We start from the raw sequence: 25,200 nt of genomic DNA on the forward strand, positions 1-25,200 counted from the left end.
AATGGGGCATCTCTCGAGCACACAAGGAAAGGAAAAACACAAGGGGGTGGTGTCTATAAGCCCTCACGCCTTCCCTCAGTAAGCTCTGAGGAGCTACAGAGAACGGACCCATGAGAGAACAAGGCCTGCTCTGGAAGGGGGTCCAGCCAGGAGCTACTTTGGGGGACCTGGACCACTCAGAGGAAAACGGGGCATGGGGGTGCACAAAATACACAGGGAATCAGATGGAAAAACAGCAAAATCAGCCATAGGAAAGGCTCGTACCGCTCAGCCCCAACCTCCTCACACCTTTTCCTTGGGAAGCTTCTGTGTATAAAGGGCTAGACAGAAGACAAGAATGGGACTTAGGTTACCTACCTAACATACCCTGAAAGTGCACGTTGCAGTGCTGTGAATGGAATAGAAAAAAGAATGGACTTCTTAGGAAGTGAAAATACTTCCACTCTTGCTAACAGGTTTTTCCATTCACAAATCTGCGCTACTGATTAAAAGAAAATTTAAAAGAATATTAATATTCATAGATGTTAGGTGAGTTGGGCAAAATATACTAAAAATTGCCACTTAATTTCTAATAGTGAAAAACTGAATGCCACCTAAATGCTCGTGAATGATGATGGCCAGTTACATACGATGGAATACAGTGGAATTCCATGAAGTCATAAAGATATGGTTGTACATCTATATTTATTGTTATAGAAAGAAAGCCATGGTCTATAAACTGGCTCAAGTCTAAAAAAAAAAAAAAAAAAGAATAAAAAAAAAAAAAAAAAAAAAGAAAGCCATGGGCCGGGCGCGGTGGCTCATGACTGTAATCCTAGCACTGTGGGAGGCTGAGGCGGGAGGATCACTCAAGGTCAGGAGTTGAAAACCAGCCTGAGCAAGAGCGAGACCCCGTCTCTACTAAAAATAGAAAGAAATTAATTGGACAACTAATATATATATAGAAAAAATTAGCCGGGCATGGTGGCACATGCCTGTAGTCCCAGCTACTCAGGAGGCTGAGGCTGGAGGATGGCTTGAGCCCAGGAGATTGAGGTTGCTGTGAGCTAGGCTGACGCCACGGCACTCACTCTAGCCTGGACAACAAAGCGAGACTCTGTCTCAAAAAAAAAAAAAAGAAAGAAAGAAAGCAAGCCATGGACTGGTGTTGAGAGAAAAGGCAGATTACAAAACTAAATGTATCGTTTGATCACATTTATGGAAAACTATATCCATATGAATACATATGCACAAAGAAATGTTTTTAGGGATATTCACAAATAGGTAGGCTGTTAACAATGCTTATCTCTGAAATGCATAACTGTGTTGATTTTGTTTTCCTCTGTTTTTTTTTTTCTTTTTAACTTTGAATCTATCTTTTCCAAAAAGCAATCATGCATTTCCTGCCTCCAAACATGAATAGCCCAGCTAAATCCTTTCACTTCAAATGCTTTTCCCACTGCTAATCTTTGTCTAAACCATTGTGGTTTGCTAAGACAAGGAAGGGTTGGAGACTAGAGTCCATGCCCGTGATAGACCAGAGCCCAGGCAGGAGGACATCTCTATAAGACCAAGAGACAAATGCAAGGCAGGAAAAGTACAGCCTGGAAATTTGGCATTCTGTACAGAGTCCTGGTTCTTAGACTAAAAGGCATCAACTGGTTCAGTTTCTTGCCTGTGGGCACTGAACATGTTACTCTCCACTTTATTTGACTTACTGTAAAATTATATTAGCTATGCTGCCACTTAAACTAAGATGCCTTCTGTCCAGTTGCTTGGGGCCTGTGGAGGACTGTGCCATCTCAATGACTCTCCTCCTTTCCCCTCCCCAAGGGCTGTACTCTTGAGTAGCTGAAAGTGAGGGAACTGTATTTGCACAGTTCAACTGTGCCTTTTAATTATGAAAATGTCTTTTTTTGAGATAGAGTCTCGCTCTGTCGCCCGGGCTAGAGTGCCGTGGCGTCAGCCTAGCTCACAGCAACCTCAAACTCCTGGCTCAAGCAATCCTCCTGCCTCAACCTCCCGAGTAGCTAGGGTGACAGTTGTGCACCACCATGCCAGGCTAATTTTTCTATTTTAGTAGAGACAGGGTCTTGCTCTTGCTCAGGCTGGTCTCCAACTCCTACACTCAAGCGATCCTCCCACCTTGGCCTCCCAGAGTGCTTGGATTATAGGCGTAAGCCACTGCACCCAGCCTATTAAAACATCTTAAATGGTAACATCTCCAAAATGCAAAGTATGGTCTTCTCCATTGAAAAATATGTTCCAAAGGACAAAAAAAAAAAAACCTAACTCTATTTTGTGTGAAAAGGGAGAGTGAAAAAGAATATACCTTGGCTGGGCATAGTGGCTCACGCCTGTAATCCTAGCACTCTGGGAGGCTGAGGCGGGAGGATCCCTCAAGGTCAGTAGTTCAAGACCAGCCTGAGCAAGAACGAGACCCCGTCTCTACTAAAAATAGAAAGAAATTAATTGGAAAACTAAATATATGTATATATATACAGAAAAAATTAGCCGGGCATTATAACGTATGTCTATAGTCCCAGCTACTCAGGTGGTTGAGGCAGGAGGACTGCTTGAGCCCAGGAGTTTGAGGTTGCTGTGAGCTAGGCTGACGCCATGGCACTCTAGCCCAGGCAACAGAGTGAGACTCTGTCTCAAAAAAAAAAAAAAAAAAAAGAATATACCTCAAACCCAGGAAACAAGTTCAATTCCTTTAAGGAAACTCCACTGAGAAAGAGGCCCCTGGTACATAGCTCAGAGCCTTGCTCTCAGGGAGGCAAAAGGAGCATGTACAGTACCTGCTTAGTAAAACCAGGCCCGGCCTGTTACTGCCCACTCCGGAATCCAGGTCTCCCGCTCTCAGCTAATGCCTTCTTCTCTACATCATCCACTCAAGAAAATTACTGCAGCCAAGCTCTGTAAATTAAATAGCATGATTAAGCAACACCAATCTGAATACCTACCACATTTCTATGCAATTACTACACACATGAGCTTATTTGGATTGTAATGAAAGCCCTGTAAACAAAGTATATGAACAAATCCCTTAAATTCAATAAATCAACACAACAAAATTATACCAACAAATACTTAGGCATTTACTGGGGTCTCAAGGAGCTAAAGAGCCCATTGAAAAGAGGATTTGTACGCATGGAAGAGTTAAATTTACAAATAAGCAATACACCCAGTAATTTCTCTAACGGCTAAGAGAGGGAAGCATCACTTTAGGCTTTAGTGGTCTAGAGAGGCTTAGTGGAAAACTCATATTTATTCAGAACCAAAAATCCAAAAGACCAGTAAGGAATTTTTTTTTTTTAATTATAGAGTGCTATTTTTATGCCTAAAGTTTTTTTCCATAAAGCTGAGAGGTGGTCTGAAGAATAAAACATTAGGCTATGTTTAACAGTAGTCGTCGTAAAAAATGTTTTGTTACGATTCTAATTCTCTGAATAATGGTTATTTTTGCACACTTGTTTACAGCCAGCATTCTGAAAGCCACAGTAAGAATGTCTGCTACCACTTCAGTCCCACTCACGGAACCACTGGAAGAGTCTGAAATTTTAAGTGTCAACATGCAATAAAATTGTAAGGAATTAACTAGCTGTATAAATAATATAAATTGATCTACAAAAGTTTTATTTGGAGATATGATGGCGAGGACATTTTTGGCAATCCAAATTCAGCCAAAAATGACCGTAGTCATCTCAGGGAACCAGGACCAAAATTTGAACTATAAATTTAAACCTGATTATATCAGTACTGCCTCTTGTTTCCTTCCATTTTTAAAAATCAACTTTAATGAGGTTCAGTTTGCATAAAACAAAATATATCCATTTTACCCATACGTTTTGGTGAGTTTTGAGAAATTAATACACCCATGTAACCATCATCGGCACACTCTAAGTACAGAATATTTCGATCACCCCAAGATTCCCACAACCCTGGATACGTTTTCTGTCACTGTGGATCAGTTTGTCTTTTCTAGGGTTTCATAAAAATGTGACCTTATAGGCCGGGCGCTGTGGCTCACGCCTGTAATCCTAGCTCTTGGGAGGCCGAGGCGGGCGGATTGCTCAAGGTCAGGAGTTCGAAACCAGCCTGAGCAAGAGCGAGACCCCGTCTCTACTATAAATAGAAAGAAATTAATTGGCCAACTGATATATATATAAAAAAAAAAATTAGCCGGGCATGGTGGCGCATGCCTGTAGTCCCAGCTACCCGGGAGGCTGAGGCAGAAGGATCACTCGAGCCCAGGAGTTTGAGGTTGCTGTGAGCTAGGCTGACGCCACGGCACTCACTCTAGCCTAGGCAACAAAGCGAGACTCTGTCTCAAAAAAAAAAAAAAAAAAAAAAAATGTGACCTTATAGAATGTCTGTGCTCTTGTCTAAGGCATCTTTTGCTCAGCATAATGTTTGGGTTTTTTTTGAGACAGAGTCTCGCTTTGTTGCCCAGGCTAGAGTGAGTGCCATGGCATCAGCCTAGCTCACAGCAACCTCAATCTCCTGGGTTCAAGCAATCCTCCTGCCTCAGCCTCCCGAGTAGCTGGTACTACAGGCATGCGCCACCATGCCCGGCTAATTTTTTCTATATATATTAGTTGGCCAATTAATTTTTTTCTATTTATAGTAGAGACGGGGTCTCGCTCTTGCTCAGGCTGGTTTTGAACTCCTGACCTTGAGCAATCCGCACACGTCGGCCTCCCAGAGTGCTAGGATTACAGGCGTGAGCCACCGCGCCTGGCCTAGCATAATGTTTTTGACACTCATCCATGAATCAGTAGTTCATTTGTGTTTATCACTGAGTAGTTTTCCAATGTGTGAATACACTACAATTTGTTTATATACCTCAAATGTTGATGGACATTTAGGTTTTGTCTATTATAAATGAAATTATTATGAATATACCCATATACAAGGTTTTGTGTGGACATATGTTTTCTCTTGAGTCTATATCTAGGAGTAAGACTGCTGTGTTGTATTCTAAGTGTATGTTTAATTTTATAAGAAATAGCCTGACTGTTTTCCAAAGTTCTGGTACCGTCTGGGTGCGGTGGCTTACACCTGTAAGCCCAGCACTTTGGGAGGCCAAGGTTGGATGATCACTTGAGACCGGAAGTTTGAGACCAGCCTGGAAAACATACCGAGACCCCATCTCTACAGAAAATAAATTTTTTAATTAGCTGGGCATGGGGGCACATGCCTGTAGTCCCAGCTACTCAGGAGGCTGAGGAAGGATCACTGGAGCCCAGGAAATGCAGGTTGTAGCGATCTCACTACTGCACTCTAGCCTGAGCGACAGAGCAAGACCCTGTCCCAAAAAAAAGAAAAAAAATGGCTGGGGGCAGTGGCTGATGCCTATAATTCTAGAACTCTGGAAGGCTGAGGCGGGAGGATCGCTCAAGAACCAGCCTGAGTAAGAACGAGACCCTGTCTCTACTAAAAATAGAAAGAAATTAATTGGCCAACTAAAAATATATATTCTCCTAGAATCTGACTTTTCTGCAGAGGAAAAAAAAGAATAAAAAGAATAAAAAAATATATATTAAATAAATAAATAAAAATATATGGGGGGAGGGGGCCGGGTATATACATACATAATGAGTGAGATGTGCACCATCTGGGGGATGGTCTTGCTGGAGACTCAGACTTGTGGGGGGAGGGGGGAAATGGGCATTTATTGAAACCTTAAAATCTGTACCCCCATAATATGCCAAAGTAAAAAAAATAAAATTAGGCCGGGCGAGGTGGCTCACGCCTGTAATCCTAGCTCTCTGGGAGGCCGAGGCGGGCAGATTGCTCGAGGTCGGGAGTTCGAAACCAGCCTGAGCAAGAGCGAGACCCCGTCTCTACTATAAATAGAAAGAAACTAATTAGCCAACAATATATAGAGAAAAAATTAGCCGGGCATGGTGGCTCATGCCTGTAGTCCCAGCTACTCAGGAGGCTGAGACAGAAGGATCGCTTGAGCCTAGGAGTTTGAGGTTGCTGTGAGCTAGGCTGACGCCACGGCACTCACTCTAGCCTGGGCAACAAAGCGAGACTCTGTCTCAAAAAAAAAAATAAAATAAAATAAATAAAATTAAAATTAAAAGAATAATAAAAGGGAATATATATATATATATATATATATATATATATATATAGAAAAATTAGCCAAGCATGGTGGCACATGCCTGTAGTCCCAGCTACTCGGGAGACTGAGGCAAGAGGATCGCCTGAGCCCAGGAGATTGAGGTTGCTGTGAGCTAGGCTGACGCCACGGCACTCACTCTAGCCTGGGCAACAAAGCGAGACTCTGTCTCAAAAAAAAAAATAAAATAAAATAAATAAAATTAAAATTAAAAGAATAATAAAAGGGAATATATATATATATATATATATATATATATATATAGAAAAATTAGCCAAGCATGGTGGCACATGCCTGTAGTCCCAGCTACTCGGGAGACTGAGGCAAGAGGATCGCCTGAGCCCAGGAGATTGAGGTTGCTGTGAGCTAGGCTGACGCCACGGCACTCACTCTAGCCTGGGCAACAAAGCGAGACTCTGTCTCAAAAAAAAAAATAAAATAAAATAAATAAAATTAAAATTAAAAGAATAATAAAAGGGAATATATATATATATATATATATATATATATATATATATATATATATATAGAAAAATTAGCCAAGCATGGTGGCACATGCCTGTAGTCCCAGCTACTCGGGAGACTGAGGCAAGAGGATCGCCTGAGCCCAGGAGATTGAGGTTGCTGTGAGCTAGGCTGACGCCACGGCACTCACTCTAGCCTGGGCAACAAAGCGAGACTCTGTCTCAAAAAAAAAATAAAATAAAATAAATAAAATTAAAATTAAAAGAATAATAAAAGGGAATATATATATATATATATATATATACAAATTAGCCAGGCATGGTGGCACATGCCTGTAGTCCCAGCTACTCGGGAGACTGAGGCAAGAGGATCACTTGAGCCCAGGAGTTTGAGGTTGCTGTGAGCCAGGCTGATGCCGTGGCACTCTAGCCAGGGTAACAGAGTGAGACTGTCTAAAAAAAAAAGAAAAAAAGAAACTAACATTGAAAAATGAGTGGATTTGTTGCAACTTATAGCAACCACTTTTATGACTGAAGTGAAAGCCAGTCTAAATGGTCTCAGGCATATTTGTGACGTCTAATAAAGGGCCAGACTGGCACCATTTTCCCAAAGGAGGTCACCTCTAAGGCTCCGATATCAGATCCCAATCAGGGGGTTTCTGTCCCCATTGTCAGGGTAAAGGGCATCACGCAAACATCTTTTCCAGTGACATCTGCCTAGAAATAGCCTCCTATCCCAGTCATCAATACTGACAGACAGACATGAGCAGGGTCAGGGCTGGTTAGTGCTTGGATGGGAGACCGCCCGGGAGGACCGGGTGCTGTAGGCTTAAAAAAAAAAAAAGAAAGAAAGAAAAACACTGAGAGACAGGCAGATATTATGACCATTCTTTATTTCTTACAGGGGCAAACATAAGGAGGATTAGAAAAAACGAAACCATGGCAACAAACCATAAACAGCGCCAACCTCGCCTCATCTTTATCTTATTTAACTGGGTAAACAGCAGCTCCGACACAATTATATGCCCCAAGATGCTGCTGCGACATTACTAGGTTACAGTGAACTCACTGTCAGCTGATGCCATTGGAATAAACAACACCTGTAGGTTTTTTTCCAAAACCAAACGGTTTGCACCGTGTGTGTGTGTGTGTGTGTGTGTGTGTGTGTGTGTGTGTGTGTGTGTATATATTTTTTTTTTGAGACACAGACTGGCTGTGTCACCCCAACTAGAGTGCAGCAGTGGCATCAGCCTAGCTCACAGCAACCTCAATCTCCTTGGCTCAAGCGATCCTCCTGCCCCAGCCCCTTGAGTACCTGGGACTATGGGTGTGCATCACCATGCCTGGCTAATTCTTCTATCTTTAGTAGAGTGAGGTTCTCACTCTTGCTCAGGCTGGTCTCAAACTCCTGACCTCAAACAATCCTCCTGCCTCGGCCTCCCAGAGTGCTAGGATTACAGGCCTGAGCCACCGCACCCGGCCCTGATATGTATTTCGTGTTCCTGTTTCCTCAGCCTGTCCTGAAACTGATTTGAAGTAACATTCTCTAGATTAGAAGGAACAGGGCTCCACATTCCAAAGGACAATACCGTGAATTTTTACAATGGACCTCTTAGCAGGGGGGAATTACAGCATTAACTGTAGGAAAACTTTCTCTTGAACAATCAACCAAAGCTTTATAAATATAAAATGACAATTTTCACTAAAAGATGCCTGTTTACTTTTATTTATTTTATTTTTTATTTTTTTAATTTTTTTTTTGAGACAGAGTCTCGCTTTGTTGCCTAGGCTAGAGTGAGTGCCGTGGCGTCAGCCTAGCTCACAGCAACCTCAAACTCCTGGGCTCAAGCGATCCTTCTGTCTCAGCCTCCCAAGTAGCTGGGACTACAGGCATGAGCCACCATGCCCGGCTAATTTTTTCTATATATATTAGTTGGCCAATTAGTTTCTTTCTATTTATAGTAGAGACGGGGTCTCGCTCTTGCTCAGGCTGGTTTCGAACTCCTGACCTCGAGCAATCTGCCCGCCTCAGCCTCCCAGAGAGCTAGGATTACAGGCGTGAGCCACCGCGCCCGGCCTTTTTTTATTTTATTATAATATTTCTTTTTTTTTTCCCCTGTTTAAGAAGTTTGAACCTGTTTACTTTTAGTATGCCCAGTTCCATAGGATAAATATATTCAGGCAGGAGGAAAACTGGCCATAACCTTTTCCTGACAACTCTGGCTACAGTCTTCTCCAAGCAATGTAAGGTTGCATATTTTTCCGGAGGAAACAAACAGGAATGCCTCACAGGTTGTTCCCTTAGGTTTTTTAGTTCGATACCACATGACACTTCTATATGAAACTCCAAAATATTATGTGTGATTGTAACACAACAACGGTAGTAAGAGTCAGTTACCCTTAAATCAAATCACACTTGAATTAATGTCTTTTCCATCTACCCACTTTATCGGTTCCTCTTCCTCTGACTCGAGCAACTACCTGTTTCCCTGAAAATAAGACCTACCCATAAAATAAGCCCTAGCAGGATTGCTAAGCATTTGCACAGTAGAAGCCCTGCACCGAAAATAAGCCCTAGTGACGGGCGTGGCTGCGCAGCGCGTCTGCACAACCCATGCATGTCGTCTCAGAGCGGGAAAGAAGACGAGCAGCCCTTCTCATCTGCCCCGTGAGAGCTCTAGTGCTCCACATGAGAGATTGGGGCTGATGGTTCTAAAGGAAATAGAGTCACAAGAAATTCAGGATGGAATTTGGGGTTTGGAGAGTTATGATGATGTTCCAGAAAAGACGACTTCACTCTATTTGAATCAATGTAGATTGTTGTACTGTACTTAAAAAAATAATAACACATCCCCTGAAAATAAGCCCTAGGGTGTCTTCTTGAGGAAAAATAAATATAAGACCCTGTCTTATTTTCGGGGAAACACGGTATCTCCCCTGCTTCTGGGCTCATTACTTCCACTAACAACCCAGCGGTTCTCAGCTGGGGACAATTTTGCTCACCACCCCCTACTCCCCCACTCCCCTCATCCCACCCCCCCACCCCCCACCCCCCCCACCCCCCGCAACATTTGGCAATGTCTGGAGACATTTCTGGTCATTGCAATTAGGGGATGCTCCTAGTATCTAGTGGGAAGAGGCCAGGGATTTTGCTAAACATCCTACAATGCACAGGACAGCCCCTCTCAACAAAACGGATTCCACTTTTACCTAAGAAAAATGGAAACCTATGTCCATATAAAACTTATACCTAAATGTTCTTGTCCGCTTTTTTCATAATTTTCAAAAACTGGGAACATCCAATTCAAATATTCATCCATAGATAACTACATAAGAAAATTGTAGTAAAAAGAAATAGTCCAATGAAATAGCACTCCACAATAAAAAGGAACAAACTACTAATACATATAACATTGATAAACCTCTGAAACATGTGCTGGTGAAAGAGGCCAGAGATAAGAGTATATAGTTATGATATCATTTATATAAAATTCTGGAAAATGTAGAACTACTCAATAGTGACACAAAGCAAATCAGTCATTCTCTGGTGCCAAGAGTTGGAGTTGGGATTGTTGCAAAGGGACATGAAGGAGCATTGGGGAATGATGGAAATATTCTGTATCTTGAATATGGTTGTGGTTTTATTTGTCAAAATGCATTGAAAGGTGCACCTAAAATAGGTGTGCTTATTTTATGTTAATTTCACCTAAATTTCACTAAATGAAACTACTCATAATTCTATATACCCTGTGGTCATTATCATTAATATTTTATATATTTACACTTAAATCTATTTAGATACATATGTTATATAATTAAAAGTATTTCCTCTTTACAATGAAAAAAAATCAAATAATAGTTCTGGAGTGGTGACATGAGGAGCTTCACGGGCCTATTCCCATCAAAACAACCATAATTGGTAAAAATTATTTCATAAACAACAATTTAAAGTCTCTGGGCAGTGTCTAATGAAATACAGCAAATAAAGAAACATGTAGTGGACACATAGGTGCTACAGTAATAGGGTATTGGGCAGGTGGGAGGAGGGAGGGGGGCGGGTATATACATACATAGTGAGTGAGATGTGCACCATCTGGGGGATGGTCATGATGGAGACTCAGACTTTTGGGGGGAGGGGGGGAAATGGGCATTTATTGAAACCTTAAAATCTGTACCCCCATAATATGCCAAAATAAAAAAAATAATTAAAAAAAAAAAAAAAAAGAAACATGTAGGCTGGGCACGGTGGCTCACGCCTGTAATCCTAGCACTCTGGGAGGCCAAGGCAGGCGGATTGTTCGAGGTCAGGAATTCGAAACCAGCCTGAGCAAGAACGAGACCCCTGTCTCTACTATAAATACAAAGATATTAATTGGCCAACTAATATATATAGAAAAAATTAGCCGGGCATGGTGGCGCATGCCTGTAGTCCCAGCTACTCGGGAGGCTGAGGTAGGAGGATCGCTGAGCCCAGGAGTTTGAGGTTGCTGTGAGCTAGGCTGACGCCATGGCACTCACTCTAGCCTGGGCAACAGAGCGAGACTCTGTCTAAAAAAAAAAAATAAAAAAAAAAAAATAGGAAGAAAAAAAAAAGAAACATGTATTCAAGAAAATGTGTTAAATCTGCATAAGAATAGCAAGACTCTATGGCACTTGAGCTGTGGCTGCTCCCTTTTCTCCCCACCCTCAACCAGCTCAGCACCATGCAGGCACCATCCAAGCACATGTGGCCAAGAACATGGGGTCCCTCTCCCCTCTGTTCCCAAGAAAGGGTCACAGCATTTCACCAGGAGGCGTAAACTACCAGCATTCCTCCACCCCTCCAATTCTGAGTTACAGAGGCTAAATTCCTAGACAGTGCAGTCAAGAGTGTAGGAAGGAACTGCCTTCATCCACTCAAAGGTAGAGGCTTTAGCACAGGGACACAGATCAAGAACACCAGGGCTCTGATCTCCGTGATCCCAGCTTGCCTGCAGAGCGGAGGCACTATGCAGAGACAAACCAAGGAGATCAGAGATGACTCCGCCTGCCCAGCACCTGGACTCTGCGATATTGCACAGGATGACAGGCAGGCAGTGCATGAGAGCAGAGAGCGCCAAAACTCTCCCAAATAGAACTGACTTTGTTTGAAAACACGAGCATAGGGGCACGCTTGAAAACAATGGCAACTCTGGCGCTCCGCAATTAGGAAGAGGCTGGAGGTGCTGTAAGACCAAGAAGCTAGACTGCAGGCCAATCAGTTCTGCAGGGAAAACAAAGGAAAAAGAGAGCTAAGAGCAGCCCTTCTGGGGCACAACAAACTTCAAAGACTGGCCTCCAAGAAAAGTACCCCTGCCCAATTTAATTAGAGGATGGGGCAGTTTATACCCCAGGACATTGCATAAGCAATAGAACAATCAGCCAGCAATTAGTGAAGCTGAGCAACTACCTGTGATGCCAGATAGAGACATCAGGGAAGGAGACTGTCAGAGCCCTCCAAAAGCAGAGGCGTCCCACTACAGGAGAAACAGACTTGACTAAAACACTTTAGTCGAGACCCTAGCCAAATTACCAAGGAAACAGCAACATGCGCTTCCATTAAGTTAGTACTCACTGACCTGGTACTGCTCATGTCACCACTCCAGAACTATTATTTGATTTTTTTTCATTGTAAAGAGGAAATACTTTTAATTATATAACATATGTATCTAAATAGATTTAAGAGTAAATATATAAAATATGAATGATAGCCGGGCGTGGTGGCTCACGCCTGTAATCCTAGCACTTTGGGAGACCGAGGCGGGCGGATTGCTCAAGGTCAGGAGTTCGAAACCAGCCTGAGCGAGACCCCGTCTCTACCAAAAATAGAAATAAATTAATTGACCAACTAAAAATATATATACAAAAAATTAGCCGGGTATGGTGGCGCATGCCTGTAGTCCCAGCTACTCGGGAGGCTGAGGCAGGAGGATCGCTGAGCCCCGGAGACTGAGGTTGCTGTGAGCCAGGCTGACGCCACGGCACTCACTCTAGCCTGGGCAACAAAGCGAGACTCTGTCTCAAAAAAAAAAAAAAAAAAAAAGAAAAAAAATATGAATGATAATGACCACAGGGTATATAGAATTATGAGTAGTTTCATTTAATGAAATTTAGGTGAAATTAACACAAAATAAGCACACCTATATTAGGTGCACCTTTCAATGCATTTTGACAAATATAACCACTCACTGTACCTATGTGCACATATGGAAGTGACATTCATCGGGAAGTGACATTCATCGAGTGTCGGGCAGGTGGGAGTGGGGAAGAGGGGATGGGTAAATTCACACCTAATGGGTGCAGTGCGCACTTTCTGGGCGATGGACACATTTGTAGCTCTGACTCGGGTGGGGCAAGGGCAATATATGTAACCAAAGTGTTTGTACCCCTGTAATATTCTGAAATTTAAAAATAATTAAAAAAAAAAAAAAAAGCAAACAGGCCAGGCTCGGTGGCTCACGCCTGTAATCCTAGCACTCTGGGAGGCCGAGGCGGGCGGATGCACAAGGTCAGGAGTTCGAAACCAGCCTGAGCAAGAGCGAGACCTCATCTCTACTATAAATAGAAAGAAATTAATTGGCTAACTAAAAATATATAGAAAATATTAGCCGGGCATGGTGGCGCATGCCTATAGTCCCAGCTTCTCGGGAGGCTGAGGCAGCAGGATCGCTTGAGCCCAGGAGTTTGAGGTTGCTGTGAGCTAGGCTGATGCCACGGCACTCATTCTAGACTGGGCAACAAAGTGAGACACTTGTCTCAAAAAAAAAGCAAACAAAAGTAAGCCCTGGAGAGGGAAGAAAATGAATCAATATCTAGAATTCGTTATACTATATTACCTAAAATGTCCATTTTTCATCAAAAACTTTTGAGTTATGCAAATAAACAAGAAAGTATGACCCATACACAAGGGAAAAGCAGGCAATAGAAAATTCCGGTGAATGGTTCTAAATGTCAGATTTAACAGACACATTTTCAAAGCTACAATTATTTTAGTTTAAAAAAAACTAAAGGGAACCATGCTTAAAGAGCAATGTTCACAGCAGCCAAAAGGTAGAAACAACCCAAATATCTATCAACGGATGAATGGATAAACAAAATGTGATGTACACATATAATGGAATATTATTCGGCCTTAAAAAAGGAATGGAGGCCGGGCGCTGTGGCTCACGCCTGTAATCCTAGCTCTTGGGAGGCCGAGGCGGGCGGATTGCTCAAGGTCAGGAGTTCAAAACCAGCCTGAGCAAGAGCGAGACCCCGTCTCTACTATAAATAGAAAGAAATTAATTGGCCAACTGATATATATATATAAAAAAATTAGCCGGGCATGGTGGCGCATGCCTGTAGTCCCAGCTACCTGGGAGGCTGAGGCAGAAGGATCACTCGAGCCCAGGAGTTTGAGGTTGCTGTGAGCTAGGCTGACGCCATGGCACTCACTCTAGCCTGGGCAACAAAGCTAGACTCTGTCTCAAAAAAAAAAAAAAAAAAAAAAAGGCCGGGCGCGGTGGCTCACAACTGTAATCCTAGCTCTCTGGGAGGCCGAGGCGGGCGGATTGCTCGAGGTCAGGAGTTGGAAACCAGCCTGAGCAAGAGCGAGACCCCGTCTCTACTATAAATAGAAAGAAATTAATTGGCCAACTAAAAATATATATACAAAAATTTAGCCGGGCATGGTGGCGAATGCCTGTAGTCCCAGCTACTTGGGAGGCTGAGGCAGCAGGATTGCTTGAGTCCAGGAGTTTGAGGTTGCTGTGAGCTAGGCTGACGCCATGGCACTCACTCTAGCCTGGGCAACAAAGCGAGACTCTGTCTCAAAAAAAAAAAAAAAAAAAAAAAGGAATGGAATTCTGACATACACTGTGACACGGATAAACTTTGAAAAGACTAAGCTAAGTGAAATAACCCAGACAAAAAAGGACAAATATTGTATGATTCCACTTATATGAGGTACCTAGAATAGGCAAATTTATAGAGGCATAAAGTAGAAGAGGTTACCAGGGACTGGGGAGTGGATAAAATAGGGAGTTATTGATTGACAGGTGCAGAGTTTCTGTTTGTGATGATGAAAAAGGTCTGGAAATGGATAGCAGTGATGGTTGCACAACGTCATGAACATACTTACTGTGACTTAAAAATGAGTAAAATGGTAAATTTTATGTTATATGTATTTCACTGCAATTAAAGAAATGAGGCTACAAGAAAAAAAAAGAAGGAAACTACAATGACAATGTAATAACTACAAAGATATAGAAATTATATTTAAAAAAAAAACAGAAATTCTAGAGTTGAAAAAGACAATAATGAAAATGAAAACTTCACTAGAGGACTCAATAGATTTGACTTAGTCATAGAAAGAATCAGTGAAATTGAAGATAGATTATGAAATCCAAGGAACAGAGAGAAAACAGAATGAAAAATAATGAGTAGAACCTCGGAGAGGTGTAAAATATCTTTCAGTGCACCAACATACATGTAATGGAAGCACCATAAAGAAAGGAGAAGGCTGGGTGCGGTTGGCTCACGCCTGTAATCCTAGCACTCTGGGAGGCTGAGGCCAATGGATCACTCAAGGTCAGGAGTTCAAAACCAGCCTGAGCAAGAGCGAGATCCTGTCTCTACTAAAAAAATAGAAAGAAATTAATTGGCCAACTAAAAATATATAGAAAAAATTAGCCGGGCTTGGTGGCACATGCCTATAGTCCCAGCTACTTGGGAGGCTGAGGCAGGAGGATAGCCTGAGCCTAGGAGTTTGAGGTTGCTGTGAGCTAGGCTCACACCACAGCACTCACTCTAGCCTGGACAACAGAGTGAGACTCTGTCTCAAAAAAAAAAAAAAAAAAAAAGAAGAAGAAGAAATATTAAAAGAAATAACAGCTTGAAAACATTCCAAATTTATTTTATTTTATTTATTTTTATTTATTTATTTATTTTTTTTGAGACAGAGTCTCACTCTATTGCCTGGCTGGACAAAAGATAAACAAGGAAATAGAGACTTCAGCAACAGTAAAACAAACTATTCCTAACATACGTGTATAGAACACTCTACTCCACACTGCAGAATATACACCCTTATCAAGTACACAGGACATTGACCAGGCACTCTATCGTGGGCAACAGAGTGAGACTCTGTCTTAAAAAAAGGAAAAGTGGCCGGGCGCGGTGGCTCACGCCTGTAATCCTAGCTCTCTGGGAGGCCGAGGCGGGCGGATTGCTCGAGGTCAGGAGTTGGAAACCAGCCTGAGCAAGAGCGAGACCCCGTATCTACTATAAATAGAAAGAAATTAATTGGCCAACTAATATATATACAAAAAATTAGCCGGGCATGGTGGCGCATGCCTGTAGTCCCAGCTACTTGGGAGGCTGAGGCAGGAGGATTGCTTGAGCCCAGGAGTTTGAGGTTGCTGTGAGCTAGGCTAACGCCGTGGCACTCACTCTAGCCTGGGCAACAAAGTGAGACTCTGTCTCAAAAAAAAAAAAAAAAAAAAAAAGGAAAAGTGATTAAGGGGAAATTTATACCATCAAATCCTTGTACTAGAAAAGGAAAAAGGTCTCAAATCAATGAAACTAGAAATCAAAGAAACTAGAAAAAGAAGAGCAACATAAAACGAATGCAAGCAGCAGGATGAAAACAAAGATCAGAGACGAAATCACCAAAATTGAATACAGATAAAACAATACAGAAAATGAGCGCTAGTCCTTTGAAAAGATCGATAAAACTGCTAAATCTCTGGAAAGACCGACAAAGAAAAAAAAAAAAAGAGAGAAGACACAAATGATCGATATCAGGAGTGAGGAAGGGTATTGATGTCACTACAGATTCCACAGAAAATAAGAGACGCTATGAGGGAATGCGATGTACGACTCCATGTGCGTCAATTCAGGCAGAGCAGGAGGAAGGGATTTCCAAGGAGCAAGAGAAAACTTTGTGAGTGATGAATATATGTGTTCATTTTTTGATTATGGTGATGGTTTTACAGATGTACACATACATCAACATTTATAAAACTGTACACTTTAAATATGTGCAGTTTACTGTATGTAAAGCATTCCTCAATAAAGCTTTTTTTTTTTTTTTTGTCTTACAAAACCCTTTATGGAATAATACATTATCCCTTGGAGGTGGTTGGAGCCTTCATTGCCATCACCTATTACCTACTATCAAAACTACCCCACCCCGCACACAAAGCTCCTATTGTTCCTCCACCATTGACTTCATCGAATCACAGGGACTGTCCCTAACTAATATTTCTGGTGTGTGCAAAGAACTATTTGAACTTTTTTGTGTGTGTTTTTTTTTATTTTGGTTTTTTTTTTTTTATTTCGGCATATTATGGGGGTACAGATTTTAAGGTTTCAATAAATGCCCATTTCCCCCCTGAACGTTTTTTTAATCCACTTATAGCTCATCTTCTGTGCACTGAATTACAAAACCAAAAGATTTTAGTGTCTACTTCTGCTTGATGCACTTGATGCATGGTCTAATATCATCAGTGACAGCACACCAAATTATCCCCAAGTGTGTTCACCAGCACAGTTCCTAGAAATGCATGAATCAAAAGCTGGTTGAGGCCTCGGGGAGAGTCCACGGCCTTCATTAATGCTGCAGACTGCAGAGCTGCACCTAAATGATCCCAGTGGGATGGCGAGGCCCAGGTGAAGTTCACTCTATGCACAGCGAATCGCAACGATCAAAGAAATACAACCTTGCAACACGTTCTGGCAGGAAATTACAAGCCGGAACTCTCTCTCTCGGGCATACTAAGCTTGAGCACAGTAAGATTTATCTCTCTGCTGTCATTTGTTGTAAAGCAGCGATTTACAGTTTATGTGTCCTAACAGCCCAGCAAAAGCCTCTACGTCATTGCAAGTACAGGACAACAGGCGCTGACGAAGTCTACCTGATTTTCAATCCGCAGCAGACGCCTGCTGGCAGGGGAGGCGGGCACAGAGCGAGCCTGCGTTTGGGTGGGAGCCTCGATGTACCACTTGTTTCCCCTTCGGGATCTGCACTTGAGCTTTCTCCTCCTGCCCTCTGTTTCTTTCTTTTTGAGACAGAGTCTCACTCTGTTGCCCAGGCTAGAGTGAGTGCCGTGGCGTCAGCCTAGCTCACAGCAACCTCCAACTCCTGGGCTCAAGCGATCCTCCTGCCTCAGCCTCCCGAGTAGCTGGGACTGCAGGCATTTGCCACCATGCCCGGCTCATTTTTTCTATATATATTTTTAGTTGACCAATTAATTTCTTTCTATTTATAGTGGAGACAGGGGTCTCACTCTTGCTCAGGCTGGTTTCGAACTCCTAACCTCAAGCAATCCTCCTGCCTCGGCCTCCCAGAGTGCTAGGATTACAGCGTCAGCCACCATGCCCAGCCTATCCATCCTTGTTTAAACACACCATGACTCTGCCTGCTTAAAAAAAACCTCCTGTCTCCAGCCCTGTTCCCCCACCACCTGTGAATGCCTGATCTCCTGCCTCCTCTTGGTAGCTAAACTCTGTAAAAATGTTCTTCTACTTCTTATCTCCCATTTACTCCTCAGGCTACTGGGACCTGCCTTCTGCCCCCAAGTAATCTAATTATTTATTCTCCAGCCATTGAAAGTACACCTGTTCTCTGTTCATATAACTTCCCAGGTGCTGGGGGCAAATCAGCAAACAAAAAAGTCCTCGTTCTTAGAGATGTTTCATTCTAGGTGCTCAATAAAAATATGCCAAAGGCCGGGTGCAGTGGCTCATGCTTGTAATCCTAGCACTCTGGGAGGGCAAGGTGGGCAGATTGTTTGAGCTCAGGAGTTTGAGATCAGCCTGAGCAAGAGCAAGACCCTGACTCTACTAAAAAAGAAAAATAGAAATTAGCTGGACAGCTAAAAATATATATAGAAAAAATTAGCCGGGCATGGTGGCACATGCCTGTAGTCCCAGCTACTCCAGAGGCTGAGGCAAGAAGATTGCTTGAGCCCAGGGATTAGAGGTTGCTGTGAGCTAGGCTGATGCCACAGCACTCACTCTAGCCTGGGCAACAGAGCCAGGCTTTGTCTCAAAAAAAAAAAAAAAATGTCCAGAAATGAATGAATGATATATCATGTAGCGTAGCACCATGAAGAAGAATCGAAGCGGGCTATGGCGTGGAGAGTGCCCAGGGGATGGAATTCTACACAGCGCAATCAGAATACTTTTCAGATCACATGACATTTGAGCAGAATCCAGAATCTTGCAGGTATCTGGGAAAACAGCATTCCAGGCAGAAGAAGCAAGTGCAAAGGCCCTGGGGTAGAAGTGTTGAGAAATGGCAAAGAGGCTGATATGATTGGATGAAATAAGTGAAAAAGAAAGTAAGAGGTAGGAGGGGAAGTCAGAAGCCAGAGGACCTTGTGAGCCATGATAAGGTCTGGATTTTCCTTTGGGGGAAACGAGAAGCCATTGGGGGATTTTGAATAGAAAGTCATAACGGAGTCTAATTATATTTTGAAAGGATCACTCTGGTTGCTGAGTGGAGAGTAGACTGAGACAAGGGGTAGAAGACAAGAGTCAAAACAGAAGCTAATGAAGTGATTATTGAAATAATCCAGATAAGACTAGGGCGCCATGGCTCATGCCTATAGTCCCAGCACTTTGGGAGGCTGAGGCAGGAGGATTGCTTGAGGCCAGAAGTTCAAGACCAGCCTGGGCAATATAGTGAGACCCTATCTCTACAAATAACAACAACAACATTAGCTGGGCATGGTGGCATGCATCTGTAGTCCCAGCTACTTGGGAGGCTGAGGCAGGAGGATCACTTGAGCCCAGGAGGTTGAGTCTACAGTGAGCTATGATCACAGTACTGCACTGGGTGACAGAGCGAGACCCCATCTCTTAAAAAAAAATCCAGCTGAGAGATGATAGTGTTTAGGACCAAACTGGTAGTGTTGGAACTAGCAAGAAGCAGACAAATTCTCATTCTGTTTTGAACATGAAGTTGATAGAATTTGTTAGAAGGGGAAATAAGAGACCCCTTCTAGTCAAGAATGGCTCAACGTTTTTGACTTCCACGACTGGAAGAATGAAGTTACCCCTAACTGAGAAGGGAAGTCCGAGGGAGGATCTAATTTAGGCGGGGTAGAAAAATCAAAAGTTCAGTCTCCTCTATGCTAAGTTTGAGTCTTCTAGTATACAGTTAATTTGAGATGTCAAGGAAATGGTTAATTATGTGAGCTGGAATTCCAGGGAGAGGTCAAGGCTGGAAATATAAATGTCAGAGCTGTTAGCACATAAATGATATTTAGAACCATGTGACTAGCTGAGGTCAGGGAGGACTTGAGTCTAGCTAGACAAGAAAAGAAGTTCAAAGCCGGGCCCTGGGGCACTCCTTCATTTAAAGTGAGGAAGATCTAACAAAAACAGAATTAGGAGGAGGAGGTAATGAAGTAAGAGAACAGTGGAATCCTGGAAGCCAAGCAAAGATAGTATTTTATGAAGGGGAAAGTGAACAACTGTAAATTGTTGCCGAGAAGTCTAGAAAAAGGAGAACCGAAACTTAACCATGAGATTTAGAAATATGAGGATCTTTTTTTATCGAAAACGGCTTTACAGAAATGTAACTCACATTTCATCTAATTGACTTTTTTCTAGTGTCAAATTTGATGTTTTTGGTATTTCAGAGTATTGCCACCATCCTCACAATCAATTTTAGAACTTCTTTTTTTTTTGAGACAGAGTCTCACTTTGTTGCCCAGGCTAGAGTGAGTGCCGTGGCATCAGCCTTGCTCACAGCAACCTCAAACTCCTGGGCTCAAGCAATCCTCCTGCCTCAGCCTCCCAAGTAGCTGGGACTACAGGCATGTGCCACCATGCCCGGCTGATTTTTCTATATATATTACTTGGCCAATTAATCTCTTGCTCATGTTGGTTTTGAACTCCTGACCTCGAGCAATCCGCCCACCTCAGCCTCCCAGAGTGCTAGGATTACAGGCGTGAGCCACTATGCCCGGCCCATTTTAATCTTACAGGATCTGTCCTATACCAAAATATTGTTGTGGGATGCATAACTGTCCTTAAAAATGATTAAGGCCAGGCGCGGTGGCTCACACCTGTAATCCTAGCACTCTGGGAGGCCAAAGTAGAAGGATCACTCAAGGTCAGGAGTTTGAAACCAGCCTGAGCAAGAGCCAGACCCCATGTCTACTACAAATAGAAAGAAATTAATTGGCCAACTAACAACATATAGAAAAAATTAGCGTTAGAGACAGTTTGGTTAAGTATGATTTAGCGAACAAAATCTTACCTGCAATCATGTTACTTTAGTCAAAAGTAGAAGTGGATCTTAAGCTACATCTTTCTACTACTATAAACCTAACACATGCAATATAGTTTCAGCAAACAACACCATCTGTCTCTCACCGGTGACCACAATTTTAACTTTTATTACTTTTGTAGTTTTGTTTGTATTTCATTTGTACCTCTTGTATTGGATTCAGACATCAATAATATTAAGGAGTTTAATATTATATTTGCTCATATATATGCAACATTATAAAAACAGTCTTAAGTCACAACTTTGAGGTCAACATTTTTTTCTTTCTAAGGGTCCAATTTGAGAAAGCACTGCGTGACGTCAAACAAACCCAACATCAAAGCAAAAGTCTCAATCGTTGGGTGTGAACATGAATGAGAACCCCTGACTCCTCCCAGATGTATTTTCATTTGTTGAAAAGGAACCTTATGAATACACGTATCTGTTACTCAAGAAGTGTTAAAAGGTTAAGTCAGGTCAGGTCAGGTCAATTTTAATTTTTATTACTTTTGTAGTTTTGTTTGTGTTTCATTTGTACCTCTTGTATTGGATTCAGACATCAATACTATTAAGGAGTTTACAGGTGGGATTACAGGTGGCTCACTTTGGGAGGCTGACACAGGAGGATCATCACTTGAGGCCAAGAGTTTGAGACCCCATCTCTACATTTATAAATAAATAAATAAAACAAAACGTTAAGTGAAATAATTTTCATTAAGTGGTCATGCAAATGATAGCACGTCCAGAAGTCCTGCTATATTCATGTCCAGAAGTGTCTGCTACATTAAGCAGAATTGACCTTGACAAAAGTCCGGTCTTACCTCTTTAGATACAGTAATTCTCAGACCTAGTGTGCAGAGAATTACCTGGAGAGCTGGTTTAACAGAGCCTCTCAAACTTCTTTCTCAAGGATTTTTTTTTTTTTTTGAGACAGAGTCTCGCTTTGTTGTCCAGGCTAGAGTGAGTGCCATGGCGTCAGGCTAGCTCACAGCAACCTCAAACTCCTGGGCTCGAGCAATCCTTCTGCCTCAGCCTCCCGAGTAGCTGGGACTACAGGCATGCGCCACCATGCCCGGCTAATTTTTTATATACATATCAGTTGGCCAATTAATTTCTTTCTATTTATAGTAGAGACAGGGTCTCGCTCTTGCTCAGGCTGGTTTTGAACTCCTGACCTTGAGCAATCCTCCCGCCTGGGCCTCCCAGAGAGCTAGGATTACAGGCGTGAGCCACCACGCCCGGCCTCAAAGATTTTTATTCAGTAGTTCTAGAGTGAGGCCCAGGAATATTCATTTCTAACAAACATCTCACCATGTTTTGAGAAAAGCAACTTAATGGCTTCTGATTTTCATGCTTTCATTCTGTCCTTCACTTTAGGTCCCTGAGGATCTTTTTCAAAGCTCAAAGGTTATTTTCTCTACAAGGACTCTCTACTGTTAAGAAGATAAGGGCCTGGTGCGGTGGCTCACGCCTGTAATCCTAGCTCTCTGGGAGGCCCAGGCGGGCGGATTGCTCGAGGTCAGGAGTTGAAAACCAGCCTGAGCAAGAGTGAGACCTGTCTCTACTATAAATAGAAAGAAATCTCACTATGTCATGGAGGCTGGTTTTGAACTCCTGGCCTCAAGTATTTCTCTCCCCCTTGACCTCCCAAAGTGCTGGGATTACAGGTGAGAGCTAACATGTCTGGCCAGTATTCTAATAATTGTTTTTTTTTTTTTTTTTTTTTTTTAGACAGTCTCACTCTGTTGCCCCAGCTAGAGTGCTGTGGCATCAGCCTAGCTCACAGCAACCTCCAACTCCTGGGCTCAAGTAGTCCTCCTGCCTCAGCCTCCCAAGTAGCTGGGACTACAGGCATGCGCCACCATGCTTGGCTAATTTTTTCTATTTTTGGTAGAGACAGGGTCCTGCTCTTGCTCAGGCTGGTCTCGAACTTCTGAGCTCAAAGGATCCGCCCGCCTCGGCCTCCCAGAGTGCTAGGATTACAGGCATGAGCCATCACGCCTGGCCAAGTAATTGTTATTATAAATCCTAAAGGACACTTTTTGCAGAGCATTCTAAAATACAACAGTACCTTGGACTATTTTGTTTATAACTAGAAGTAACTTTCCTGCCTTCAGGTTTAAAGATTCAAATACCAAATGAGGCAACTTTTAGTTGAAAAATAAAATGTGAGCAAGACTCATCCTCTATCAATCTGGTTATTTTTTAAAAAGTCTCAAACAATCTACACAGTCTTACATTTGAGCGATATCCTGAAATCTCCACTGACGGTTCAAACATACATGAAAAAGCCCTTGCTTCATTGCCTGCAAAACAGATGAAAACCTTCATGTTAGATAAAAATCGTTAGTCCATCCCATGCTTAATGGTTAATGCAGAATCTCTACTACCGAATAGACGAAGGTCTCAATGCAAGACAGCAAAAACAGAGCGTCTCTAAATAAGACTTTAAAATAATACTAACATATCTTTTAAGTAAGAACAAATGAGAACGAAAGAACAAACAAGAAAGAAAGAAAAAGAGGGAAGGAGGGAGGGAGGGAGGGAAGGAAGGAAGGAAGGAAGGAAGGAAGGAAGGAAGGAAGGAAGGAAGGAAGGAAGGAAGGAAGGAAGGAAGGAAGGAGAGGGAGGGAAGGAAGGAAGGAAGGAAAGGGAGGGAGGGAAGGAAGGAAAGAGGGAGGGAGGGAAGGAAGGAAGGAAAGGGAGGGAGGGAAGGAAAGAGGGAGGGAGGGAGGGAAGGAAGGAAGGAAAGAGGGAGGGAGGGAAGGAAAAAGGGAGGGAGGGAGGAAGGGAGGGAGGAAGGGAGGGAGGAAAGAAAGAGGGAGGGAAGGAAGGAAAGAGGGAGGGAAGGAAGGAAGGAAGGAAAGAGGGAGGGAAGGAAGGAAGGAAAGAGGGAGGGAAGGAATGAAGGAAAGAGGGAGGGAAGGAAGGAAAGAGGGAGGGAAGGAAGGAAGGAAAGAGGGAGGGAAGGAAGGAAAGAAGGAAGGAAGGAGGGAAGGAAGGAAAGAGGGAAGGAAGGAAGGAAAGAAGGAAGGAAAGAGGGAGGGAAGGAAGGAAAGAGGGAGGGAAGGAAGGAAGGAAGGAGGGAGGGAGGGAAGGAAGGAAAGTGGGAGGGAGGGAGGGAAGGAAGAGAGAGGGAGGGAGGGAGGGAAGGAAGGAGAGAGGGAGGGAAGGAGAGAGGGAGGGAAGGAAGGAGAGAGGGAGGGAAGGAAGGAAAGTGGGAGGGAGGGAGGGAGGGAAGGAAGGAAAGTGGGAGGGAGGGAAGGAAGAATAAGTGAGCCACCTGCAGTGCGGGCGCTTCCCCAGCGCACGCTGCTGAAAGCGCGGGCGAGTGTGAGCTAGGATGGGCACCGAGCGTGCGTGCGTGCGGGTACAAGCCCCTCTCCGCTCGCTCGCTGCCCGAAGCACCACAACCCATGCATGAAACAAACACACAAGCTTTCTCCAGGCAGGAAGGGCCTGTCGGCGCGGGGGGAATGACAAGGCTGGGACCCACCTGGTAGCGCAAACCCCAGGGCGGTGACTTCGCGTCGGGTTCGGCTGTGATGTTGCTGGCGTGGTGGCGCCTCGGGTGGCTTCAGCGCCCGCTTTCCTCGCCTCGAACCTGCGGGGAGGAGCCGCGCTGCCTCACCCGGCCGCGGGGCGGCGTGCGGGCCTCCACGCGCCCCTCCCTCCCTCCCGGTGGCCCCGGCCCCGCAGCGGCGTCCGCGCCGTCCCTTCCCGTCGCGCCCTGCCGCGCGGCCTTTGGGGTCCCCCCCGGCTGCCCCTCTGTCGGGGCGGCCCCGGGGCCGGCTCTCCCGCGACCCTCCCGTGCGGCTCACCGCCATGCTCGGCCCGCGCCGCCCCGCGCGAGCGCGCCCGCCGCCCTGTCCCCGCGCTGGTGGCCGCCGCCGCGCTGTGCCCGGGCCCCGCGACTCTCACTCTCCGCGCGCCCGCGCCCATGCCTCCCAGCCACGGCCGGCCCGCGCCCGGCGACAATGCCCTTTGTGTGTCACCGCTGTGTCGCCGCCCTCCTGGGCGCCCGTGTCACCCCCTAGAGCTTCCTAGTGCTCCGCACCGAACGCAGGCCAGTCTCTATAACCCGCCCGCCGCGGCCATCGACGGTTGGGGCTGTCATTCTGCCACGGTTTCCCGTAAATTTGGGTTGAAGAAACGAGGGAGGGGAAAGGACGAGGCTTCAGGAAACCTACAGTACTGGGAAGATGGGAAGATCCGATTTTTTTTTTTTTTTTTTTTTGAGACAGAGTCTCACTGTTCCCCAGGCTAGAGTGAGTGCCGTGGCATCAGCCTAGCTCACAGCAACCTCAATCTCCTGGGCTCAAGCGATCCTCCTGCCTCAGCCTCCC

The 25,200-nt window shown here is 44.0% G+C and overlaps 1 protein-coding gene across 2 annotated transcripts in view; it reads right to left on the reverse strand.

Moving 5' to 3' along the window:
- CCNY (cyclin Y) overlaps positions 1 to 24,810 on the reverse strand; it is a 203,840-nt gene extending 179,030 nt beyond the window's left edge. The window contains exons 1-5 of one of the 2 annotated variants that reach the window (XM_075997612.1): positions 24,676 to 24,810; positions 24,351 to 24,458; positions 23,093 to 23,160; positions 2,781 to 2,898; positions 2,312 to 2,430 (exon numbers count right to left, since the gene is read on the reverse strand). In XM_075997612.1, the coding sequence (XP_075853727.1) occupies positions 2,312 to 2,324 (13 nt within the window). In that variant the 5' untranslated portion in view covers positions 2,325 to 2,430; positions 2,781 to 2,898; positions 23,093 to 23,160; positions 24,351 to 24,458; positions 24,676 to 24,810. The remainder of the gene's footprint in view (positions 1 to 2,311; positions 2,431 to 2,780; positions 2,899 to 23,092; positions 23,161 to 24,350; positions 24,459 to 24,675) is intronic. The other variant, XM_075997613.1, reaches the window with a different exon arrangement.
- Positions 24,811 to 25,200: the final 390 nt, after the last annotated feature.

The sequence above is a fragment of the Microcebus murinus genome, chromosome 25, assembly GCF_040939455.1.
Source record: "Microcebus murinus isolate Inina chromosome 25, M.murinus_Inina_mat1.0, whole genome shotgun sequence".
Lineage (NCBI taxonomy): Eukaryota > Metazoa > Chordata > Mammalia > Primates > Cheirogaleidae > Microcebus > Microcebus murinus.